At 33.0% G+C, this 25264-nt stretch overlaps 3 protein-coding genes, 1 long non-coding RNA gene and 2 other non-coding genes across 7 annotated transcripts; 2 read left to right on the top strand and 4 right to left on the bottom strand.

Moving 5' to 3' along the window:
• Positions 1-1089: 1089 nt before the first annotated feature.
• Positions 1090-6531, top strand: LOC122595521 (ATP-dependent Clp protease proteolytic subunit 6, chloroplastic). Its single transcript, XM_043767889.1, has 9 exons — positions 1090-1256; positions 1331-1398; positions 2283-2355; positions 3384-3588; positions 3691-3756; positions 4009-4149; positions 5003-5056; positions 5325-5417; positions 6161-6531. The coding sequence occupies exons 1-9, from the start codon at positions 1144-1146 to the stop codon at positions 6206-6208; spliced, it is 861 nt and encodes a 286-aa protein (XP_043623824.1). The 5' UTR covers positions 1090-1143; the 3' UTR covers positions 6209-6531.
• Positions 6532-6990: 459 nt separating this feature from the next.
• LOC122598359 lies at positions 6991-7775 on the top strand. Its single transcript, XR_006323601.1, has 2 exons — positions 6991-7244; positions 7505-7775. It is a non-coding gene; the product is annotated as an uncharacterized LOC122598359 (long non-coding RNA).
• LOC122598708 lies at positions 7055-7248 on the bottom strand. Its single transcript, XR_006323699.1, has one exon. It is a non-coding gene; the product is annotated as a U2 spliceosomal RNA (small nuclear RNA).
• Positions 7776-8382: 607 nt separating the features above from the next.
• On the bottom strand, positions 8383-8577 carry LOC122598706. The gene has a single exon (XR_006323698.1). It is a non-coding gene; the product is annotated as a U2 spliceosomal RNA (small nuclear RNA).
• A 1689-nt stretch (positions 8578-10266) lies between these two features.
• LOC122596362 (dehydrodolichyl diphosphate synthase complex subunit nus1) lies at positions 10267-15016 on the bottom strand. Of its 2 annotated transcripts, none has more exons than XM_043768927.1 (8): positions 14836-15016; positions 14174-14224; positions 13794-14064; positions 13601-13662; positions 12867-13053; positions 12688-12784; positions 11418-11500; positions 10267-10491 (listed from the first exon to the last, which is right to left on the bottom strand). In XM_043768927.1, the coding sequence occupies exons 2-8, from the start codon at positions 14219-14221 to the stop codon at positions 10484-10486; spliced, it is 756 nt and encodes a 251-aa protein (XP_043624862.1). In that variant the 5' UTR covers positions 14222-14224; positions 14836-15016; the 3' UTR covers positions 10267-10483. The 2 variants fall into 2 exon arrangements, with proteins under 2 accessions (XP_043624862.1, XP_043624863.1); XM_043768928.1 differs by lacking the exon at positions 14836-15016 and adding an exon at positions 14315-14339.
• Positions 15017-17831: 2815 nt separating this feature from the next.
• On the bottom strand, positions 17832-20529 carry LOC122597482. The gene is made up of 4 exons (XM_043770072.1): positions 20025-20529; positions 18745-19694; positions 18163-18629; positions 17832-18090 (listed from the first exon to the last, which is right to left on the bottom strand). Exons 1-4 carry the CDS (start codon positions 20527-20529, stop codon positions 17832-17834), a joined length of 2181 nt encoding a protein of 726 aa, XP_043626007.1.
• Between the last annotated feature and the right edge of the window lie 4735 nt (positions 20530-25264).

Raw genomic sequence — 25264 nt, 5'->3', positions numbered from 1 at the left:
AAACATGTCAAAATAAAATCATAGATTCATAAGATAAAATAGCATAATTGATAGTAAAGTTGAACTATTAGTATAGCAACAAACTATTACTCCTACTAATAACAATAATGATCAATAATAATAATAATAATAATAATAATAATAATAATAATCGGAATGAAAAAATGATACCATAACAAGCCAACAACTAATAGTCTAATATATAGCAACAAATAATTGTCAACTAAGATTGATTAACAAGGAAAATAGGATGGACCATTTTGTTTCAATGGATCAAAAATATAATATTGGTCATACATAATACTCTATGTGCTAGTGCTTTTGGATGGGCCATGGCCCTCTCTAGGCCAAGAGTGGTTCCGCCCCTGCAGGAAAGATAACCTTAGAGTTTATACACAAAGTTTTACTTGGAAGACCCTAATGATGCAAATGAAATTACATGTAAAATTCAAACATTTTCAGCATACAGAAAGATGGGTCTTGCAATCTCTCAAGTTATGAAATTAGTACCAGATACAAGCATATATTCACTACAATAATCATACCAAAAAATTTCACCACACAGTACTCTTAATAGGAATACCACAACAATTTTTCCATCATAACATATGCTTTAACTCTATATCCATTCATCTCTTATTATTATATTGAGAAGATGGATTTTAATAAACATAGCACTTAAGGTTATACTTTTTTTGTTTTTTAAATTTTTTGAAAGGTGCAAATTAAATATCACAACAGAATGTATAAACTATATTGTCTTAATTGAATTCATGCTATAAAATTCAACATCCAATACCTTATAAGATAAGAAAACACCTTGCACTTTTATAAACACTTTCAAACCCATATACAATAATGTATTTAAAGACTAAAAAGAACTCTTATAGATATACCTTTCTTTTTATAAACCTTACAAGATAACTTTGAGCATTCATGTACTTTACACATAAAAATATGATAGATTGCCGTTAAAAAAATAATTTTATTATATTCTTTACACGTGGGAGTAGTGTGACTTTGTAATCGGGTCGGATCGTAGGAAAAGGTTGAATTGGAGAACGCATCCGGGTTCCCTATCCTTTTTGTCTTCCAATTTCATTCTATTCTATTCTATGTGTAACAGCAACAGCAACAACAACAATGGCAGCAGCATCCGCCATATCGTCATCAACTGCCACTTTATCCAACAACATTTCTCACCATATTAAACAACTTCCTTCTTCTTCTTCTTCCTCACCTTTTATTTCTCAACGGTATTTCTATTCTTTCTATACATATATATTCAATTCTAATCCGAGACTTGAAATTTCTAATTTTTTAATTGCAGAAGAAGCTCAAAGTTGAAATCAATAGTTTGTGCGTTACCTGGTCCATATACTGATTCTTCTAAATTTGGTAAAACCTCAACCAGAATTAGATTTGTTATTATTTGTTTTTGGAATTTTAGTTTCGTGTTAGCTGAGACTATAAAAAATGGATTCTTTTTTGAGCTTTTAAGTAAACGGGTGAACGGATGAGGTTTTCCGTACCCGGAGAGGGAGAGTTTATAGAATATATATACCTTTCCTTAGTATAAATAGCTTGTTTGACCCATAGTCATTTCATATATATATATATAGGGTAACACTCCGGTAAGAACACTCTTAAAACAAGGACGGTGAGAACACTTAAAAACATCATTTTGATGCATTAAAAGTCCATAAAACTAACATAGCATAAACTTGTGATTGAATTGTATTCCGCTTTCATTAATTATGCTATCCGTTTCCAAAACCCTTTGTTTGGCCCACCCCCAAGATGTTTACATACAGAGCTTTGAAATGAGACCTCTTGTGAGGACATTAGGACGCCTGACCACTATGCTGTATTGGTGGGGGGTTTCAACTTTAAAGTAGGTAGGAAAAGTTGTTTGGGCTACTGGGTGAGCTTCATTTATCTTTGCCCGGTTTGGTGTGACCTGGTTGGGGTTGCTGGAAATCAAGCTTTTGGATAGTTAGATAAACGTTTATAACTAAGAACTGAATTAGAAGCAGTGTTAAGTTTGTAATGAAATCGTGTTGAGACGTAATTCTTTTTATGTAATAAATTCGTGTTGAGACGTAATTTTTGAGACCTACCCATGATGGGTTGGTGCCTATCATGATGAGCAATATGAGAAATATGACGTACATGACATATACCATAGGGAGAGACCATATCAACTAAAATTTCAATATTTTTTGGGTATCAACTTTAACAACACAATGCTGTTGTTGTTTAACTACATATTTCACCAACAGGGTTATCAAGTAAAGCACAAAACTTGGAGTTAATGCCCGAGGAAATGAACATACATACTCCTATCACTTCAAGGTTTAGTGTCTATACTCTCTTGATGCTTACTTATTATGAACTGGCATGCTTGTTTATTTCACGTCTTATTGGCAGTGATAATGTTGGGAAAACTAGGTATCATTAAAAGAAGAAAGAAACTGTTTGCTTGAAAGGAAATAGCCAGTACAAAATCTAAAATGGTTATATGTGAGATTGAACTGTATTGTTATCTAGCCTCTATGAAATCACACAATACTTACTTATCTTTTAGCTCATGATAGGCTAGACAGATTATTTTGGCCTCTATATTTGGCGGATACTTTTTTGTTATAGGAACCAGTAGATCACATAGACGGTGACTGTCAATTTAAGGCCGATACACAAGTGACAAAATTAATGGTGATAATGAATCATATATTTAGAGTTACACCTTCTTGTCCCTTTTCGATGCATGAAAACTTCAGGAACCATTAGTAGAGTTGATTCTGTTAGTATACTAGTTTTGGAGAAAATGAAATATAGCAAAGTGTATAGATGTCAGAGGAGATAAAACATACGCTGTTCTAAATTCTAGAGCACATGTGCAGTCGCACTACAAACTTCATTTTCAATATATTGCCTCTACAAGCTTAATCCCTTAAACCGACCTCCTGCTCAGATACCAGCTAGGATATTGTTTTTAAGTTCCAAGTTTGAAGTCACCATCATCCGTGGTGGTTATAGTAATTGATGTCTACTGTTCTGTCTGTTCATTAAATGATTAGATCATAGAATAACACACACATTAACAGAAATTATCACTTTTAAATGATCCATGTAAAACTTGAGACTTTTATGGTTGTTCCGTCAATCTGGGAGTGGTTGGTCAGTGGTGGCAGCAATTTTGAGGGGGCAGCAAATTTTGTAGAGTTGATTGAATTCCTTCAGTTATGGAGAAATTAATGGTCTAATAACTTTAATTTCCAGATAGATCAATATAAAATATTTATTCTAGTATGTTCTGAATACCATACTTATATTCTTGTTTCTTGGAAAATTTTGTTTAATTTTGCTTATAAATTGAGCAGTTACGGTCCAATTGTAGCAAGAAGAGGGGCTCCGCCACCTATAATGCCTGCTGTCTTGACTCCTGGGGGACCTTTGGATCTTTCTACAGTATTGTTCAGGAATCGTATAATATTTGTTGGGCAGCCAATCAACTCACAGGTAGCCCAGAGAGTTATATCACAACTTGTTACATTGGCCACAATAGATGAGAACGCAGATATCCTGGTGTGATTCCTTTTCCTACCAGGCATATACTTATTTCTGGTGCATTTTTATGGTAAATTTTAATTTGCCAATAATGTGAACTGTCTTTGTTTTCTTATCTAGGTATATGTGAATTGTCCTGGTGGGAGCACCTACTCTGTGTTGGCAATTTATGATTGCATGTCTTGGGTAAGATTCAGTATTGCAGTTGCATATTCTGTCATAAAAAAAATCTAAAAATGTGCCATCTTTATCTAAATTAATAATCAATGGAAGATATAATCTTGCCCGATTAGTGTACGAGAGGATGAAGCACATAAAGTTATGTTTGTGAAGCTTGCATTAAGTTTGACTGTACCTTCCACGTTTTTTTGAAAATTTTTCCTTTAAAGCTGCCTCTTTTGACTTTTATATTTCTAACTTTCTTTAACCTTCTCTCAGATTAAACCTAAAGTTGGTACAGTGTGTTTTGGAGTTGCTGCAAGCGAAGGAGCGCTTCTTCTTGCGGGTGGAGAGAAGGGTATGCGATACGCGATGCCAAATGCACGTATCATGATACATCAACCACAAAGTGGATGTGGGGTATGGCTAAATTTCTGTGTGTTTTATATATTGTTTTTTGGGTAAAGGGTTTTGCTTCTTTTATGTATGATGCATGTTGGTAAAAATTTAGAATTTCTTTGATAATGATGGAGCTTTACCGTGAATCCAAAATGCCATCTATCTGTAGAGACCATTACCATTTTTCATTTGATTTATATGATTTTTCATTGCAACAATGCCCTTAAGGATGTGGAGATTTGCTAGGTGCTCATAGGTGCACAAGGTTCCTGCTAAATCTGTATATTTTATATGTTATTGCCCAACCGAAGTCAATGGTGTAGCCAAAATGTTGAAATGTGCAATTTAAACTTTGGTCTGGTGAAAAAGAAGGCCAGAAGTATCACAATGAATATTCATATTTCTAGCTATAAGGACTATTCATGTTGATATCATTTCTAGAATTAAAAAATATAAAAATAATTAGTACCACCTCTGTTGTGTATTTGTTGTCCTCCATTGAGTTTAATTGCCGCTCTTACGAAAAGGAGAAGTAAAAAAGACAATTCTCAGAAGTCCCACAAGAATATAAGGAAAAAAGAGCTAGAAACTGTCTTCTAGGTATCTATGTTAGTATGTTATGCATTTTTGATGTCTGAAGTTGAACCACTCAAAGTGCAACTCTTAAACCCAAATTATGTGGCTGGTGTCCAAATTTAGTTTAGAGAATCTTATTAAAAGCTAAACTATTATTCTTATTTTTTTTTTTTAAACTTAACATTATTCCTTTATGTATATATTACTTACTGCATCCAGTTCGCCTAAAAATGGGCTTAATGACAACTTGGTTCGTTTGGTGCTAGAATATAAATTATTCTGCTTTGCTTTTTGATAGGGTCATGTTGAGGATGTAAGGCGCCAAGTTAACGAAGCTGTTCAGTCTCGCCATGTAAGATATTCATTGGGTCTGCTTTTTAATCTATTCTGCAAGATGTTCCTCGGGTCCCTTCTGATTTATGGGGTTAATGGATTTTGTATTGGTTTGTGCATTTTGTGAAATAATGACTGGGAGTTCATTTTACGCAATGCACTAAGTTCAGAAATATTTGGGCCTTTGGGGTCTAAAATTCATTCTTATTAGCTTAAAGTTACTATACATCATTGTTCCTAACACATGGACTTGCCGGGGTTTTTCTCCATGATAATGTTATATGCAGAAAATTGACTTGATGTACTCCGCGTTTACTGGCCAACCCCTAGAGAAAGTGCAACAATACACAGAGAGGGACCGTTTCCTATCTGTTTCAGAGGTACCATCCATATCTGAAGCTTTTGCTAGGCATATTCATTGATCTCAACTACTTATCCACCACCATGGTCCAGACACAGATTCAACTTTGTATTTCCCTTCCTCTTTAAAGATTACCTAAAGCAACCTTAATAGAATTTGTATGTAGCCAAGTGTGGAATTGTCTGTGTGCCCCTAAATTTGAAGTTCGGCCTATTTTGGGACATAACTTCCCCATCTAGTAAAAATCCTTTCTACCAAAGTTGAGGTGCAAAGTTGCCAGGTAGAGGGGTGAACACATTAAAATGTTGAAGTACGAGTTAGGCAGATTATTGGGTTAATGTACAATTTTTTTCGTTTTGCCCACATCTCTTAAATAGTTTGGTAATTAATGTGTTTTATTTGATCACAAAAGCGGGTTCTATATATCAATGTTTTTGTATAAAATGATTAGGCTTTTTGCATCTGAATCATTTTAAGTGACTTTCATCATCTTTGACCTGCTTCACCCACTTAATGGTTTCTATTTTAGTTTAGCCAAAGTTGTTATTACGTTATTGATGTGCTAAATAAAGTAATCGAAATCAACCCTTTTACTCAAAATGGGTCGAAGTATAAATTGCCACCTCTATCTGAAGGCTGCATAATATGATTTCAGATTTGTTTTGCTTAAGTAAACATCGTTAATTTTAAAGCTCTTTATGAAGATATAGTACCTAATAACCATCAGATTCCTAAATCCTTATCTATTTCCTACTTTTGCAGGCATTGGAATTTGGGCTCATTGATGGGATACTTGAAACAGAATACTAAATTGATAGGAAAAACGTCATTGTGCGTGCAATGACTATAATGATTTGGAAAGCGTCACATTGGTGATGTGGCATGCGACAGGACTTCAAGTTGGAAGTCCATCTTTGATACCAAAGTTGCAAACTTAATATAAACAATTATGTATCCACACTCAAAACAGTCAATTATCTAGTGGGATCTTTCTTGTTTCAGATTTAAATGTTAGGGATGTTCCACATACAATGTACCTGCTATTGGTCTGTTACAGAATGTCCTTGTTTACAAGGGACAGTTATATTGTAATGTAGTTCTGTGATTAATGGCTTAGCCCTTATTAATCCTCAGCATTCTTTCCATTCTAAGGTTTGTGAAGTGGAACTGGTTAGTAATGGTTGGCTGTGGACCATGTCCAGTTAAATTTAGAATCAGTTGGATTAGACTTTACACGGTCGAGAACGTTTGTAGACTTCAATCTTCAATCTTCGATAGGCAATGGGATAGTCCTACTCAGTTAGTCAGTTGGAGTACTTTTCTTAATAAACGAAAATGCTATTTAAACATAGTGTTAAACTGTAAACAACACTATACTGGCAGGAGGTTTTTGAGATAATTGAACATAATTTTTTCATCAAGTAAATGATATACGTGTTTAAAGTGCGCTTTACAAAGATGTTAATCCAAGGCTTAAGATGACTAGTCAACCAATCAGCAATTTTCTGTTCTTTAATTTTGGCTACCCTAAAAAATCTAGTCTTAACAAATAAGAATAGATTTCTTTTTGACACTGTGAGCCAGCTCAATACAAGACACCGCGTCATAGCAAGAGAGTTCAAGCTAAAAAAAAAAAAAAAATTAAACTAGCAATTGGAGGGGTGTGCCAGGCCAGGGTGAAAGTGTAAGACCAAGGCGACACACGAAGCCCAACTAGCAAGCTAGCGAAAGGAACTTCCCCCATAAAAAATAAGATTAATATCGAGTGAGCCGATGGCTCACATATCAGATATTAAACTGATAAGAACAGATACTACACTTGATCTTAGCCAAAAGGCCGAGAAAGGTATGCTTGTTTCTTCATTGATCCTTTGCTTTTATAACAATCTTCTTTTTGCCTGTTTGGTTCATCTACCCGATGTGGGATACTCATTCTACATCAGAAATATTAACAGGCTGCATTTGTTTTCTTTCTTTTTCTCTCTTTTTTACTTTCTTTTTCAAACAGCTTTAAAGAAACTCGTATTTGAATTTAAACTTCAAAACCAAAAGAAGATGCTACAAATAGGGTTCTGCCAATGTCTAATCTCAAATCTTTTCGACCAGGTTATCTTGATGATCAGAATGGCTCATAATCATATGGCTAATTCTTATAAACATTTTGCAATCACGATGACATAAATGGAGACTCGGCCATTTTGGCATACTCCTGATGAGCTTGTCATCGACCTAAAAATTGGGAGGTTTCATTCATTTTAATAATGCATAGGCGATATATGAGTGATAAGTGATAACCATGATTTGGAAAGTACTTGGCTGAATATAACTGTATTTATTTTGTTTTCTAAATGTTATGTTGTTTGAAGTTAGACTTGAAGTCCTATTCTGTTTTACCTCTTTACCCAACTAAAAACGCACAATCGTAGATCTATCCATCTGCTAAAAATACTTAAATCCAACAAGAACCTTAGACTCGGTATGGGAAAGAATTTACAGAATTACAGAAGAAAGTTGATCCATGTAATTGTCACATATGCTTGTCTTGATCTTATAAACTCTCTCGTACTCAAATCTCACGAACTCAAGTGTGAATTAAAATTAGAATATCTTTCCAGAAAGACAAGTATTTGCACACCACACAGTTAATTACGCATCAACTTTTTGCTAGCTTGCATACAAAATTTCTGAGTTTTATCGGTTTACTAATTCTGCATTTAACTTTGCTACAACTACTACTAATCCTTCCCATCATTAACCCATTCCTCCTAGCCAATCTTCACTTTGCAGTAGAAAATGACTACATGTTCCTCGATGTTATTATCAAATAATGTATTCACAATCTGCCATTCACTATCAAGCTCAGTTCTTTCATGCTTTCACCATTTCTAAACCCAAATCCTATCAACAAGAATGGATAGCAGATAAATTCAAGTTAACAAGGAGTTAACCATAACATCTCAAATGAAATTCTTAACTAGGATTTGGAGGGGTGCGCCAAGCCTTAGTGGTAGTGTAAGACCAAGGCGACGCATGAAGCCCGACTAGCAAGCTAGCGGAAAGGAACTTCCCCCATAAAAAATAAGATTAATATCGAGTGAACCGATGGCTCACATATCAGATATTAAACTGATAAGAACAGATACTACACTTGATCTTAGCCAAAAGGCCGAGAAAGGTATGCTTTTTCCATCTTCTGGCCTTTGCTTTTATTTCCATCTCCCTCTTGTCTGTTTTCTTTCCTCATCCGATGTGGGATAGACATTGCACTTCAAAAGTAATAAGTTTCAGCACTCTTTTTCTCTAGTTTTTACTTGGTGTCTTGGAAATATATGGTAAAGGACTAAGGGTAGAGATCTTCCTTATGATACTTTTCTTAGGTCTGATATGGCTGGATGAAAATGTAGACGTTGAACAAGACCTCATGATCCATAAAGTCTTTCGTAAGTGTCTCATGGATAATCAATGGGTAACAGTATATGGTAACTGTTTATTTGATTTAACAATACAAATAATATATAAGTTTTAGGTAAAATAAAAAAAAGTATTAAAGTAAAATAAATAAAACAATAGGTTTCTCTTTACTAAAAACTATCGTGCATCATGAAAATCATCCTGCATTAATTGTCTCGTGAATCTTCGTGCATTAACTTAACCATGATATAAGGGTCAATATCTTTTCTTGTTTGTTTTACTTTAATACTTGTTTTACAATACCTAACCCCTATATATATATATATATATATATAGGAGAGAGATATTTTGAGACCACCTCTTATTTTAGGACCAACTAGGACCATTGATTTTTGTACACCATCATCATCTACTACGATATACAAGACTTTTTTGTAAAAACACTAAGACTTTCCGGCGACGGGTCCGCCAGAAAATCATGTGTAAGTTACACATGTGTAAGTTAACTTACACATGATTTTTTTGTGGGTCCGTCTCTGGAAAGTCTTAGTGTTTTTACAAAAAAGTCTTGTATATCGTAGTAGATGATGATGGTGGTGTGTAAGTTACGAAAATCAATGGTCCTTTTTTTGACTTTTTTTAGTTGGTCTCAAATGATCTTTCCCATATATATACATATATATATATATATATATATATATAACAAGATTCACTTTCTATATCTATATTTCTAGGGGAATGATATTCATACAACAGAAGTTGGTCATCTACAACAAAATTACAAGCTTTAATGCACAAAATACAACTAAATAATGCATATACTGTTGTGGATGTATAAATCTTGTTGTAGCTATATCATTTCCCATCTTTCTATATCTATATTATCTATATTTTTTATATTATAAAGCAGATTCCCTCTGTCTAACATTTTAAGTTTCAACATTTACTTCCCTAAAAATGTCCCTTTTATCAATTTTATATTACCAAACACCCTTTTCTTTTCCTCAAATCTCAACCAATCATCTTTTTTCTCTCTCCTCCATAAATCATTTATTCTTCCAATTCATTCAAAATCTTTTATCTTACAAACCGTACATTGATAAATTATAAAAATTATATAGGTGTTCATAAAATGTCATGCTCTCTCATTTGAGATGTCATTCGATATACTTTTGACGAAATTTTAAATCCGAGGGCGGAACTCGTACGGTTAAGGCATTTAGCTATCACACTCTATGACCTATCACCTCACCATCTCACCGCCGCAACACGCGGGTACTTACTCTTGTCACTAAAAATCACCGTGCATCATGAAAATCATCGTGCATCACTTGTCTCATGAATCTTCGTGCATCAACTTAACCATGATCTAAGGGTCAAGATCTTGTCTTATTTATTTTACTTTAATACTTGTTTTACAATACCTAACCCCATAATATATATAATACAATAGAAACTTTAGTTTACAAGATTCACTTTCAATATCACTAGAACAGTTGAACCAAAGGAAACACAAACGGTCCACTTATATTGTTACTTTCTGTTTATGTTCATAGATGATAAAGATAACAAATTACTTCTGCTTTATTGCAGATGATAAAGATAATAATTTCTTATACATATCCTCCTCTTAATCTCATCAACTCATGCAGCAACATCCTTGGCACTCGAATTTTATGAACCTGGAGTATTCACAAACATAGAAAATTCAAGAAAAGTTTCAAAAAGGATAAGGGGGTGTTTAGCTTGGCTTATTTTGGCTTATTTGTATTTGGCTTATCTTCGATAAGCCTCGTTTTTGTGGTTTATTTTTTAGCTTACGAGCTTATATATGACTTGTAATTGTAGAATAAGCCAAACTCATAAAGCAAATAAGCTTGAAAATATGCTAAACCAAACACCCCCTCAAAAAATATATATCCAAATAGCAATATAACAGTGATGGAAAAAGACCAGCAAACTAACTTAAAACTACTTTGATCAAAAAGTAGATAATAGTTACGGGGACATCATATTTGAGGTATTCAACATATACACATGGAGGAATTTGGACTAGTTTATATGAAAAGTAGGATTTAGAATTTTAGACTACTTTCTTAGTAACATACCAAATGGGCACAATGGGCCAAAAGAATTAAGAGTTGCTTTCTTGTATATTGGATCATTATTTCAGTATAGATTTTGTCATCATATTCCACATATTACTTATTTATCAAGATAAATACCAAAAATGAATTAAAAAGTATCAGCAGGTCATCCCAGCTGGTTTTGATTTGTCCTAAAGGTATATAGTTTTGATCCAGACCCATTTACCATTAGCCAACCCGTCCAGCACCATCCATTTTGCCACCAATGCACATGAGCCTCCTACAGGTGGGAAGCCTCTTCTTTATAGTGTATAGGTTCATAGTGAAGGAAAACTATACAAACTACTTTCTTATATCATAACATCTATTTTGTACCTCACCTCAAGAATCCCATTTCCTTAAAAGATATACTTCTTTAGTTCCGATTCGAGATAAATGATAAACCAAATTGATCCATTTATACCTAATCGGTTGAACTTGCTACTTGTACCATGAGCCAAGCAAAAAGAAAGTCAACATACCATAGTTTTGCTTCACCTTAGTGAATCTGTGAATGGCTTTTAAAATCAAGCCATATTTCTTGTTCTTCAGTCGTCCCATGTGTCTGCACAACATAACATAATATAAAATTAATCCTCAATCCACAGGTAGCTGATAAGCATTGCATGGAAACTCCAGTTTTGATGCTAATATAAAATGTAGTACCAATAGGTAGCCTAACAAAGTAAAATTTACAGCAGTAATGGAGCTCAATGTCCACGGTAGGATGTCAGAGAGACTATATGTAAAGATAAAACAGATATCAGAAATCTAGCGGCCTCACTAAAGCGTTTATTCAGATACTCTTAATGGTATGTTGGTATGCATGGACACTGCAGGAACAATATTATTCTGCACAGGTTGAGAAGTTTCTGAATGGCAACGGCTACAGTGGCAAAATGAGCAGATGGGTAACAGGTCAATACAGGCATCTTTTATAATCTATACAGGTCTAAATGGGCAAGATCGGGTTGATCCGGTACCATTTTCTCCAAAACTTTCAAAATAATAAATAAATTATAACCTAGTGTGCCATATATGACTTCAAAATTATTACATTTTGTGGTAATCGAAACAAATAAAGTATAAAAACCTAGGAGATTTTAAGAATTTAAAAGTAGACTTTTAGACCTCGCCCGTTTCCTTTTAGCATTCCTGTGTAAATTTATCAGTTTGACACTTTAGAGATAAAACATAACCTGAATCAACCCAAGCCCATTCATACGTGAATTCTCGAAATTGTCACTTCTAGCTTTGACAAGACCTTCTATCGCAAAATAAGCCTACTTCTATTTGCTGATCCACATAAATGTGGAGTTTCAGAAGAAGAAAAAAAAAAAAAAAAGAGAAAACTATAAATGAGTTCAACATCTTTCTTATTTTTTTCTTCTCAATTTTAATGGAATAGTTTCAAATTGGTCTCATGATAAAAGCAAACCCTATCCAGTTTGCCATATACAAAACTGTAAATGGGTCAAATGTCGCAACTTCCATGACAATTGCAACAATTCAAATATTGTGGTCTCATGAAAATTGTAACATTTCATTTTTAGCAACTTTTCAAGTAAATTGACATCTTTATGCATCATAATCATTACAAAAAATTGGCTTTATGGACTTGGCTCAACAAATTTCATCTGTTTTATGATTATTCAAACATTGAAATTTCTCGACAGAGGAAGTTGTTTTTCAAGTTGTCAACTTGACTTTATTATCCTAGAAGTAGAAACCAAAAGGAGAAAGTAGGCTTACACCATCTCCGTATAACGAATTCTCCATGCTGGAAAGCCAAGGTTGCACCTCGCAGGCCCATAAATTAATATAAGATCAGGATCTGGTTCTACGTAACCTAATGATAAACCCACGTTAGCAAACAAGATGTCATATATTTATCACATACACAAACTGGCCCAAAGAAAAGAATAACAAACCAAGGGTCTTTAATGCCTCAGTCAAATAGGTTTCAGTAAAGAACGGTTTTTCTGAATCTCCATCCACATAATACTTTTTATAGAGTAGGTTAGCTGCTTTAGCAACTGCTTCTTTTCCATCAGAGATAGAAACAAATTCAAAATCCATTTGCTTTTTTCTGATAAGAGGATCAGTTTTGGCGTTTCCCTGCATGTATTGTCAAAAGGAAGACCATTAATAACAATGTTCATATAAAAAAATACAAAATCGTTTAGATTCACTTCTGGTCACTTATGAGTTATGACCCATTTTGCTCCATTTCAGTTTTGACTAAGTTTTTGGAGTTTATCCATTTGACCAGCCAGATATAAAATACAGTATAAGTGTATAACCCAAATCAACCTAGTTATATGTAAATTGGTTAAAAATGACACCTCTTCCTATAAACATTTCAAGATGTGAAACCAACTTGAAAAGATTATAAATTGTTGAGTAAACAATAATAGTGAAGTTTTTATATCACGAAAATTGCAAACTTCCTTTTGGGGTATCTGGGGATCAAAGTAAACACTAGGCATTTTCCCATCATCATTACTAAAGTATCTATAAGGTTTCCTTAGCTTATCATTATTAGAATGGAATATGATGTATCGAATTCAGAAGTAATACTCCTTTTGCAAATTAATCAAAGTGAAGCACATGAACAGTCTCTCTATATATTAAGAGTGCAAAAAAACTTCATATAACAGAATACATTTGGAAGCTTTGCAGAGCCAAATTTCTCCAAAAAGACTTCTTTAGACTTCTTCAATACTCCTACATTTGGAACAAAATTAAGATTAATCAATAACCTATTCCTCAGTATATGTGATATATAATTTATTCACTACAGTAGTAAAGCTTATTCAAAAAACATTAGCGTCTTATATATTGTAAGTGCACCTTACCTTCACGGTCATACAAACAGACCTTTTTCACCCCAATAGCCGAAAGCCACTCCAAAAGTTCAATAACATCTGAGGTCTTGCGGGCTTCATCGCTGTCAATAACAATCCCAAGATACTTGACACGGTCTATATTCAGATCGTTGTACGCATTAACAATTCCATTTGTTATAAGGTAGCTTTCAACTGCACGAATGATCTCCCGTACAAAGTACAAAACACGGATAAGTAAATGGAGAATTTGCCAGAGCAAGTAAAGTACAATGTTGCCGCTCTGCATAGCAAAATAACATTCATCAAAATAATGCTTTTTAAAAAGTCAAGAAATTTTTTTAAAAAGACGATTGCATTGCTAATTCCACAAATTTGAAAATATAAAATACCAGTGAGTTCCGTCGCAAAAACGTCTGTGATTCAGTCACCAGATCCATACTCTGAAGACAAGAAACTAATCAAATACAGAAGCAGCTATATATATCTATATACTTCAAAGTTACTCACTTATTAAAATAACTTGTACTCACCTAGATACAAAATAAGAGAAGTTATACAACCAATTTCAAAAGTGCATACTTTTAAGTGCTTATGGCTAAAAAAGTGTGTTTAAGAGTAGCAATTCACCAGCTGAAAGATAAGTGCAATATTATCTTAGAATAAGTCATTGATATCCTGAACCAAAAATATCACGAAAACCATCTTTTGGTCAGTTATAACTGCCATAATTTTCTGGCCAGGATGTGCTATATACATTACATATTCCATAATCAAGACAAGACCACGACTCTTTGTGTTATCTCGAAACAAAATTTGTGTAACGCAGACAATCATAGGGTCGAATTGTTGTTTTCGAAAAGTAACGAATTCAAAGAGATATCTGATCATTAAAAATCTTAACCCATATACATAAATCCACCAAACAACAATAAGTTTGAATAAAAAAAAAATTACATAGAAATGGAAGTCAATATTACACCACAATCATTATTACTTTGTACATTATAATATATAAATACAAAAAATATATATGAGAAAGATACATACATACCTAGTATAGTATGTTGTGAATGTTTGAGAAGATTGATGTTTAATTTGTAGTTGTGAGATTGAGAGCTTTGCAAAGTGCAAACGATATGGAGGCGATTGTAGCCACTACAATAATTATTATTATTATTTATTACATTTAATTGACTGATCGATATGACTCAACACAAGCAAGCAAGTACACAACTGTTTGGCATCTTCTTCTCCTTCTTCTTCTACCAATATGTACGGATTATTATTTTATTCATTTTCTTTGTGTTTATTTTTGGTCCCTGCCTCAATTTCAGTACACGTGGCGTGGCGGTAACATACGGTACGATTTACTTTGGTTCGAGAGTATCGGATTTTACTCATGATGTCGGATCTTCATATCTGACTCCATAAGGTTTTATAGTACAACCGGACCGTGTGAGACTCCGACCCGATCGAGGATATCTTTTACTAAACCAAAATATTTGAGTTTTTTGTTTGGTTTCATATTAAGTTTTGGTAATTTTATTCAGAGATAACTGTAGAAAATAAAAAGGGTCTTTCACACAATTCACGATATTAGCAGTGACCTTTAAAACTTCACGTTATTAGAAACGACCTTTCATATATTCACGTATACAGCAACATTTGCCACGCGTCGCCTGTGACGTGGAAAAATTTAATGACGTGGCGAAAATTTACTGACGTGAAAAATCATTATTATTTTTAATCCCTGATTTCGTTTTCCAGATCATTTCCCACCAAAAAAATCATTTTCCCCCAACTATAAAATCCCCAAATCGATCCCAAAAACCAAATTAGGTTTTTTCTTACCCAAATCGATTACGGGTCATGTCTTCCTCCTGATCAGCATCGATCAAATTAGGGCTCCATTGAAGAAATCAAAATAGGGCTTCAACTTCACAACATCAGTATTGTGAGTGTAACCCTCCTCTCCTAACAAAAGAGTGGACCTCTTGGACAAAGAAGAACCCAAATAGAAGATTCAAGAGATGTGCTAAATGGGTAAGTTTGTATTTGATAATTCATTTATTTTTCTTGTTTTTTTGCTTATAAATGATCAATTCAGGGTACTGGAAGGATGAATTGTGATTTTTTTGTGTGGGTTGATTCTCCTCTTGATGAGAGATACAAGGAGGCAATGTATCAACTACATTTAATTACTAAAGAAAGCAGTCATGAAGATGATGAGAAGAAAGAATTAGTGGAGTCCATGGAAATAATGAAAAAAGAACTGAAAAAAACTAAAGCAAAATTAGTGTTTTATAATGTTTTGTTGGAATGTTGCTTTTGTTCTTGGTTTGCTTTGTTAGATAGGGTAGTGACATCTAGATTTTACATGTTGTTTTTGTTCTGTCTGCTTCGTTTAGTAGTGGCATGTAGGATGTAGTTTGTATTGTAATTCTCTAATGTATTTACAGTTTATGATGAAATGAAATTGCATTTTATGGTTATAGGAAAATGGAGTTTATTTCTAGCAGTTTTGTACAAATATTTTGGAAAAATCACAAGAAAAACATGCTAAATAGGAAAACTTATAATCATAATACATGAATTTTTAAACAGATGATCATCTTTCAAAACAGACACATAATTCAAAATACATCATTCAGAATACATAAAGATGATAGCCACATTGTTCAAACAGACACATAATTCAAAATACATCATTCAATCCTGACAAATTATTTAAGCAGAGACTAAATTAAAAACAAACATCAAAATGCTTCAAAGAAGGGTAATTGGGTTATCTTGTTTTGCTCCCTTTTCATGTGGAAGCAGTGGCTTACTAGGTCTGGGTCTAAGATTGTGCCTTTTTGGTGGTCTTCTATATAAACCAAACTTCCCTAACTTCTTATGATGGTCAAAGAAAGCCTTATGTCTTTTTTCAACACTTTCACCTTCCACAACAACTTTTGGAAATAACAATTCTTGCAAACCTGTTTTAGTCTGCATTATAGCTTCAATTTGCTCTCTTGTCATTGTTTCTTCACCTTGTGGCTCTGCACCATCTTCACCTTGTGGCTCTGCACCATCTTCACCTTGTGGCTCTTCACCATCTTCACCTTGTGGCTCTGCACCATCTTCACCTTGATTCAAACCTTGTGGATCTGCACTTTTACATCCTTCCTGTTTCACCTTCTTAATAGTTTCCAAAATCCTGTCTGCATCTTCAATCATTGAGTCCTGACTCTCAAAAGCAGCTTCATTCATACAATCATCTATATTCAATGAATCTTGAGTGGCAGTGATATCCTCAACATTTGCAACATGTGCAGAAGGTTGTGGCACTGCATTTGGAGCATTTTCAGTAGCTTGTTGAGTGCCTATCTCCTCATTTGGAGCATTTTCAGTAGCTTGTGGCAAATCATTCACATCATTTGGAGCATTTTCAGTAGGTTGTGGCACTGGATTTTGTGAATGTTGTTGCCAAATTGGATGAAATTCGCCTCTTGCATCCTATTTACACATATATAAATAAGTAAATAATTTTTAACACTAACATACAAAATAAAATAGAATGTAACTTACCCCTATGACTGTTTCACCAGTTTCAGGGTCAAATGTAACTCCAATTCCCTTGGGAATTTTGTGTCCTGCACCTCTACCAGTACCTCTTCCTGTACCTCTACCAATACCCCTTACACCACTGCCAGAACCCCTTCCATTACCCCTTCCACCACTGCCAGAACCCCTTCTAATACCTCTTCCTGCACCTCTACCAGTATGCCTTCCACTAACTTCACTGAACTCACTTACTCTTGCCCTTCCAGCCTTTTTAAACTCCTTAGGTGGTGGCACCTTTGTTGCATTTTGGCAAGATCTAATGTTGTGACCATCCTCAAGACAGTTTGAGCATGTCATCACTAATCCAGTCCTCCTTGGCTTACCACTGACCCTGCTACCTTTATCAGCATTCTCAGTTGCATCTTTCCTTCTAGTGATATTAGGCCTACCAGGCATCCTTTTTTCCATTGGTGGTAAAGGGTGAGGTTGATTAACCTTTGGCTAATCTCTTATGCCACTCATTGGATTAATGCAATAAGAATATGTACTCTGAAAAGTCCTAATTTTGTACCAGCTAGACACGTAATTTTCTAGTGCCTTTCTAATGTAAAACAACATAGCAACAGAATGAGGACAAGGAATACCAAACAATTGCCACATTCTACATGTGCATTCTTGTTTCTTTTCATCAACTATGTAGCTTTCACATTCTTTAATTATCTCAAACTGAGCACCTCCACCTGGGACCACCTTCCAATTGCTGAAAATATAAATAAGGAAATACAAATAAGAGATAAGAAATAAGAAATTAGAAAAATAGATGGCAACTTACATCTGTTCATCCTTTGCTAGTTCCAATCTTTTCCTTATGGCTGGACAGATGTCATCATTCCATGTAGCCTGCAGTTTCCTCATCTTGTCTAGCCTTTCCATTAAGATAACCCTAATGGCTTCAAGCATTGTTAAAATTGGTTTCCTCCTTATTTCAACAATCATTGAGTTAAAACACTCACTAATCCCATTTTCTACAACTTCACATGCTATTCCACTTTTGAAAAAGGCCCTACACCATGTTTTTGGTTCTCTTTTCATCAAGTAATTGTAAGCATCAATGTTTGCCTCTTTCAACTCTTTCATGTTTTCATCAAATAAAGTAGGATGACTAGACTTGCAAATTCTCCAAAATAGATTCCTATACAAAACCCCACTAAATCTCTTCCTAAAGTTGGCATAAATATGCCTAGCACATTGTCTGTGCTCTGCACTGGGTAATATATCTTTCACAGATTCAATAAGACCCTGCATTGGGCAATATATCAATTATACTAAAAGATTGGCATAAATATGTACCTTATGGATTAAATGTACTAAAAGATTCCTGTATAAGCAAATTGAAACACTAATAAGTATGTACCTTATGTTGATCTGACATCAATGCTATACCATTGCCACTGCCCAAGTCAAGATCATCTTTAAGCAAGTCAATGAACCATGCCCAGTTCTCTTTGTTCTCCACAGTAACAACAGCCCATGCAATTGGGAAAATATGGTTATTGGCATCCCTACCCACTGCTGACAATAATTCACCTTTGCAAACAGTTTTTAGAAAACAACCATCTAAATGTATAATTCTCCTACACCCAGCCTTCCAACCATCTTGCAACCCCTTAAAACACACATAAAAACCCTGAAAATATATTTTACCATCTGGATTTCTTGAAACATTCAACTTAACTGTACTCCCTGGATTTCTTTTGAATATTTCTGCTCCATACTCCCTCAGTTTCTCATAATGCTTCTTCACTGACTCTTCATACTCATACTTTGCATGTAATCTAGCCCTCATAGCTTGATTTGCTGAAATACTACACTTAAACTTCTTCATGAATGCTTCTTGAATCTCTTTCAATTTAATATTGGGATTTTGCCTAATTCCGTTTGCAAACTTGTCTGCAACAAATCTGTAATTCACTGCAGAACAAGCCTCAAAATTTCTATAACATCTATGCTCATCAATAAGTGTCTTTATCTGAAATGAGCACTCTCCTTTCATCCAAGTAGCCCATAACCTAAATGGACAGAATCTTTTACCAGTTGCCTCATCCTTCTTCCCACAAACAACTAATATTTTCTTATGGTCACTATGCTCATAACAGATATGATATCCATTTGCCAAAGCATAGTTAGTCAAACACTGTTTGAGTTGCTTTGGGCTTTCATATCTTTCCAACAACACTGGTTTCATCACCTTCCAATGAACTTTAGGATTATGCCTAGGACCTTTCTCTGTATCATCTTCAATCCCTTCATCATTCTCTAAGTTTGCATTGTTTGTTTCCTCATTATTTAGCCTATGCAAATAACCTGAAAGATCAGTCAGAAACTCCTCATGTTCTTCAAACATGTCATTTGTTCCTGTATCTTTTGGATTTTGTTTTTGTTTCTTTGTGGCTTTCTTCTTTTTTTCATCAAAAAGAGCTTTTTGATGCAACATCCTTGCCTCAATTTTGGCCTCTTTATTTAGTTTCTTCTGCCTAGTCTCAATCACTTCTTCTTCAACATCTGAGATATGATCCAAAGATGCAGTATCATCACCATCATCATCATCATCATCATCATCATCATCATCATCATCATCATCATCATCATCATCATCTGTTGAATAATCATGCTCAGAATCATCTCCTTCCTCACTTGACTCTTCAACATTTTCCATGTTTCCTTCTCCACCATTTTCTTCCTCAACAACATCTACTTCAATATTATCTTGAATATTGTCCCCCACATTTTCTTCAACTACATTTTCTTCAATATTAATCCCAAATTGTTCAATCAAATTAATATCCACCCCAATGAAATTACTCAAGTCATCCACAAATTGAATTAAAAAAACAGATACTCTTCTATTAGTATTCGACATATGATGAAGAAATATCTTCAAATCCACATCACCATTGATGATCCTAAGTCCTCCATTACTAAGGTCTTTACCAGGAACACAATAATGGATACTAGTACATTTTGTGGTTTTTGTTATTTTTAGGAAAGCCTCATTTAAAAATTTCATAGTGAGATTTCCTTTTATACAAAAATTATCGATTGTGTCGACCTTACCACCTACATATGATAAAGGGTGTTTCAGAAACATACCGGAATGATGGATGTCAAACGAGAAACCTTTTCTTGGAGAGGATGCCATTAGAACCCTTGATCACAACCCAATCGCCCGTAATTGGTTTTGGGTTTAAAAACCCTAATTTTTATAGTTACTGTTTCGATTTGGGGATTATATGTTTAGGGGGAACGAGAAACGATTTGTTTTGGTGGGAAATGATCTGGCAAACAAAATCATGGGTTAAAAATAAAAATGAAATTCCACGTCAGTAAAGTTGCGACACGTCATTAAAATTTTCCACGTCACAGGCAACGCGTGGCAAATGTTGCTGTATACGTGAATATATGAAAGGTCATTTCTAATAACGTGAAGTTTTAAAGGTCACTGTTAATATCGTGAATTGTGTGAAAGGTCCTTTCTATTTTCTGCAGTTATCCCTTTTATTCATTAGTGTAATATTTTTAGTTTATTGAGTTAGAAATATAACACTTTAAACAACTAATATGATAATCAATTTCATATATAATTGATTTACTTAACTATTTCCATTTTTTTAGAGTCGAAATTAATATGTATCGAGTTAACTATTTTGTATATATTCACTTATAATATAATTGATTTTGTTTTACATGCTCATAATATATAAGCTTCAAATATATTTGTAATTTCACCAAACATAAATAATGAATATAACAATAATAAAATGCAATATCTCATATACAACGAAAAATATTGTTTGGTTACAACTTACAAGAGCTTCAAGCTTTTGGATACAGAAAAAAAGCTCCTCACTTCAACGCTTCTACATGTAGCGTTTGACCAAAGCTATAAGTTTTTCACCCCAAAATTACTTAAATAACCTTTTAAGATTTGATTAGCAAAGTTTTACAGATAAAATTTGACTATGGTGTCATTGGTTAGAAATTTTATTGTGCCACATGGTTAAAATAGGGTAACACGGGAACTTTCAACTTATCCCTATCATCCCTATTAATAGATACTAGCACGTTACCTGCGCAATACGGCGATGGTCGTGACAATGCCGTTATAGTGGGGGCCGAATGTTGGTGGTAGAAACGGCGTCGAATGGTGTGGATAATTGATGTAAATGGTTAATGAAAATATATATTAAAGAATAAAGGATTGGTAGTGTAAATTAATCATTAATGTTATGGGGTAGTGTTTGTTGAAATATTTTAAGGGGTGCTAAGTGAAAATATTACATATTTTCAACACTTTCATAAATAAAAGGGGTTATTTATTTTATAGTATAGAAGAAGTATAGATAATAATCTTTTGAAATATCAAATATAATGTAATGCATATTATACCGAGTGCATAACAAGTTATTGACAGAAATTATCATATGTTAAAACTTATATTGTGTTTAAACTATTTGCTTTTTAATATAAGTTTTTAGAGGATTTAGAGATAGTATTTGTATCATTTTTTTTTAATCTCCATTTTTGTCATTTTATGCATTTTGTTAAAAGTTTCAGGCTACTTTACCAAACACTTAAATATATTTAAAAAGTTCCAGCTACCAGTTTTTAACTACAACTACCAGCTAATAGCTTCCGGCCACCAGCTATCAACTTACAGCTAACAACTATCAGCTAGTTTTGTCAAATATACCCAATGAAAGATATTATTTTCATGTTGGAAGGGTGTGAATCAACTTTTCATAAGAAACCAAAACCAAAATAATAACTTCAGCGTTCCAGAAATACAAAACCAAAACTATTGATTTTTTTTTAAAGTTTTTTAGTTTATTTCAGTTTTGGTTTTGACCGACTCTAATGAATGCGAGATACTTTTGAGTGATTTTCGGGTTTGTTTTTAATTCACTCTAATGACAGATGTTAATTCCAAATAGTTTAAGTGATTTTCTTGATAAGGTAACTGTTAGTCACAAAGTGATACTTTAAAATCTTAAATAAACTAAATGGATATAATTGTTAATGTCATCCATTAGGAGTCTTATAAATCAAATATTTAAAATTGGGTAAACATAGGCATCCATCTTGAATGCTTCCTTCCTCACAATTTTTATTTAAAAAAAAAAATCAATCATGTGATGAAATTAATGTGAGAGCAAATACCAACATATATATTTTTCCATTTAGAATTATGGAAAATGATATATATTGCAGATTTTATCTAAGTTTAGGTATTGTCATTTTAAAAAAAGTTACAAATTAAACCTTTGAATATGATAAACATAGATTTTCTTTGATAAGGTAACTGTTATTCACAAAGTGATACTTTAAAATCTTAAATAAACTAAATGGATATAATTGTTAATGTCATCCATTAGGAGTCTTATAAATCAAATATTTAAAATTGGGTAAACATAGGCATCCAACTTGAATGCTTCCTTCCTCACAATTTTTATTTAAAAAAAAAAAAATCAATCATGCGATGAAATTAATGTGAGAGTAAATACCAACATATATATTTTTCCATTTAGAATTATGGAAAATGATTTATATTGCAGACTTTATTTAAGCTTAGGGATTGTCATTTTAAAAGAAATTATAAATTAAACCTTTGAATATGATAAACATACATAGCTCATGAATTTTACATAACCTCTCCCTGAATTTTTACATAATTTCCTCTACTTTAACTAAAATATGTATTACATGTTTTACCTAACATTTCCTCATTTGTTAGTCATTTTGAGAAATGAACCGAAGTCACAAAGTGACTTCCATGGTAATTTATGAGCAAAATGCCTTAACCTCGTGATAGGTCTGAGGTCTCCATTGCTCAAGTCTTCACTATGCTCTTTGTATGTCAACAAAATATTAAAGAATATATATGTTTTTTGTATTCTAACAATAATTGATACTAATTAAGTAATTTTCAAAAGGATCCATACGAAAAATAGTTTATTAAATATAAAACAAGTATTTACTAGCTTATCATGGTGGAATGAATATATACTTCCTTGATCGCTAGCTAATCAAAACACGTAACGCCCATTCGGTTAATTTCGAGGGGTCCAACACGTATACATCATAAGAAAATTCTAGGCTATCTATCTATAAATCACTTATTATGGTGGAGGATTTTATATATGGTAATTCCAAAACAAGCGAATTTTTTGTGGTCGTTCAATAAGCTATACGAGATCATCATATCCTTCATTGCTTCCTATTATCCACACACTCCAATATACGAATGCATCTCTTTCCATCTTCAATGAAATTATATCATCAATGTTTATTTTTGTGGTATGAAATAATTATAAAAACGAACGAGTTGAGATTGCTCATTGCTCTAGTCTACTAGCCAGTATAGATTATTTAATATTTATATATTTTTCTTTGTTCATTGTCTTCTTATCAACATTTGATCCTCAATCTTCATGTTAGTTAATAAGCTGGCTCAATTAAGAATGTACTGCTATTCTGAGTTTAATGTTCGAGTTGAAACATTAAGTGTGTTTGAATTATTACTTTATCTAGTCTAAAGATCAATATAGGAAATTGAATGAAATTTTTTTATGAAAAAACTTACAATTTTTTTTTACGTTAGAAAAATGTTAAAAACAAAAGATAATAAATAAATATTGATTAAATTGTTTTTGCATATCGTAGATATATAGAAATGAATGAGATCATCTAAATTTATTAAAGTCGATGATTTTGAGCTTTAGTTAAAATCAAGGGTTATTCAAATATCAATTTTGAATCTTAACATTTGATTTTAATTTAAAGGTCAAGATTCTTCCAACTTCACCTATTAAGTTAATAACAACTTTAGAGGATCATAATCCGAAATGAAATAAAGGAAATTGAATGAAATTTTTTTTAATGAAAAAACTTACTAGTGTTTTTACCTTAGAAAAATGTAAAAACACAAATAATAATAAATAAATATTGATTAATTTTTTTTTTTTTCATATCGTAGATATATAGAAATGAAATAAGTGGTTTAATGTGGACATGTGGTCATATCCAAATCACAACTCCACCAATCGTGAACATAAATCTCTTGTAGTATTGAATCCTTGTGTGTGAGAATATTTTCAAAAGTGAGGATATTTTGACCTATTCTTGTCATATCATATCTTTATAAAATTTTAATTTTTTTTAAAATTCTTGAAGTTTACACGTAACTATATTAATCATACAAATATTCTTATAGATCTTTGTATTTTTCACATCACCATATATCCTTAGATATTTTCATACAAAAATAAACAAATACGAGTAAGTATTATGGATATCTTAAGCATAATTAAAATATGTCTTTAATTATGTATAGCTACTTTATGGAAAAACAAGAATCACATCACCATATATCATTATATCCTTAGATATTTTCATACAAAATAAACAAATACGAGTAAGTATTATGGATATCTTAAGCATAATTAAAATATATCTTTAATTATGTATAGGTACTTTATGGAAAAACAAGAACAAACAAAGTTCAATGTCATAGACAACGAAGGATAAATAGATATATAAAAAGATATGAAAAAACATTCGCATTGGCTTATATAAAGTCAAATGAAGATCACTATGTCCATTACCTACTACGAGTATTTTTTTTAAAGCCATATGTATTTTGTAATATGCCAAATTGCCAACCTAATGACTAATGTAACCTTTAGCCCACATGAGATTTAGGCCGTGTTTGGTTCACATATTCTAATGTAATATGATAGAATTGGAATGAGATTCCATTCTTTAATATGTTTGGTTGTTCTAAGTCGAATGAATATCATTCCATTCAAATGTAGACATTCTCTCATTTGATAGAATCTCCATTCTTTGATGGTGGGGAAAGACATCTTATTCCATTT

The sequence above is a fragment of the Erigeron canadensis genome, chromosome 4 (genome assembly GCF_010389155.1).
Source record: "Erigeron canadensis isolate Cc75 chromosome 4, C_canadensis_v1, whole genome shotgun sequence".
NCBI classification, from domain to species: Eukaryota; Viridiplantae; Streptophyta; class Magnoliopsida; order Asterales; family Asteraceae; genus Erigeron; species Erigeron canadensis.
The sequence above is the reverse complement of the archived record's forward strand: the minus strand, read 5'-3'. Positions and strand labels throughout refer to the sequence as shown.

What these genes read in the sequence shown, in the direction of transcription:
- LOC122596362 (XM_043768927.1), bottom strand. Translation starts at nt 14,221, where the DNA reads ATGGATCTGGTGACTGAATCACAGACGTTTTTGCGACGGAACTCACTG. An exon ending in CTGTTTGTATGACCGTGAAG is followed by an intron (nt 13,663 to 13,793) that starts GTAAGGTGCACT and finishes TTCCAAATGTAG; the next exon opens with GAGTATTGAAGAAGTCTAAA. An exon ending in ATTCGTTATACGGAGATGGT is followed by an intron (nt 11,501 to 12,687) that starts GTAAGCCTACTT and finishes TATGTTGTGCAG; the next exon opens with ACACATGGGACGACTGAAGA.
- LOC122595521 (XM_043767889.1), top strand. Translation starts at nt 1,144, where the DNA reads ATGGCAGCAGCATCCGCCATATCGTCATCAACTGCCACTTTATCCAAC. An exon ending in ATGAGAACGCAGATATCCTG is followed by an intron (nt 3,589 to 3,690) that starts GTGTGATTCCTT and finishes TTTCTTATCTAG; the next exon opens with GTATATGTGAATTGTCCTGG. An exon ending in GTTTCCTATCTGTTTCAGAG is followed by an intron (nt 5,418 to 6,160) that starts GTACCATCCATA and finishes CTACTTTTGCAG; the next exon opens with GCATTGGAATTTGGGCTCAT.
- LOC122597482 (XM_043770072.1), bottom strand. Translation starts at nt 20,529, where the DNA reads ATGGCATCCTCTCCAAGAAAAGGTTTCTCGTTTGACATCCATCATTCC. An exon ending in GGAAAATGTTGAAGAGTCAA is followed by an intron (nt 19,695 to 20,024) that starts GTGAGGAAGGAG and finishes CTGATCTTTCAG; the next exon opens with GTTATTTGCATAGGCTAAAT. An exon ending in CTAGCAAAGGATGAACAGAT is followed by an intron (nt 18,091 to 18,162) that starts GTAAGTTGCCAT and finishes TTATATTTTCAG; the next exon opens with CAATTGGAAGGTGGTCCCAG.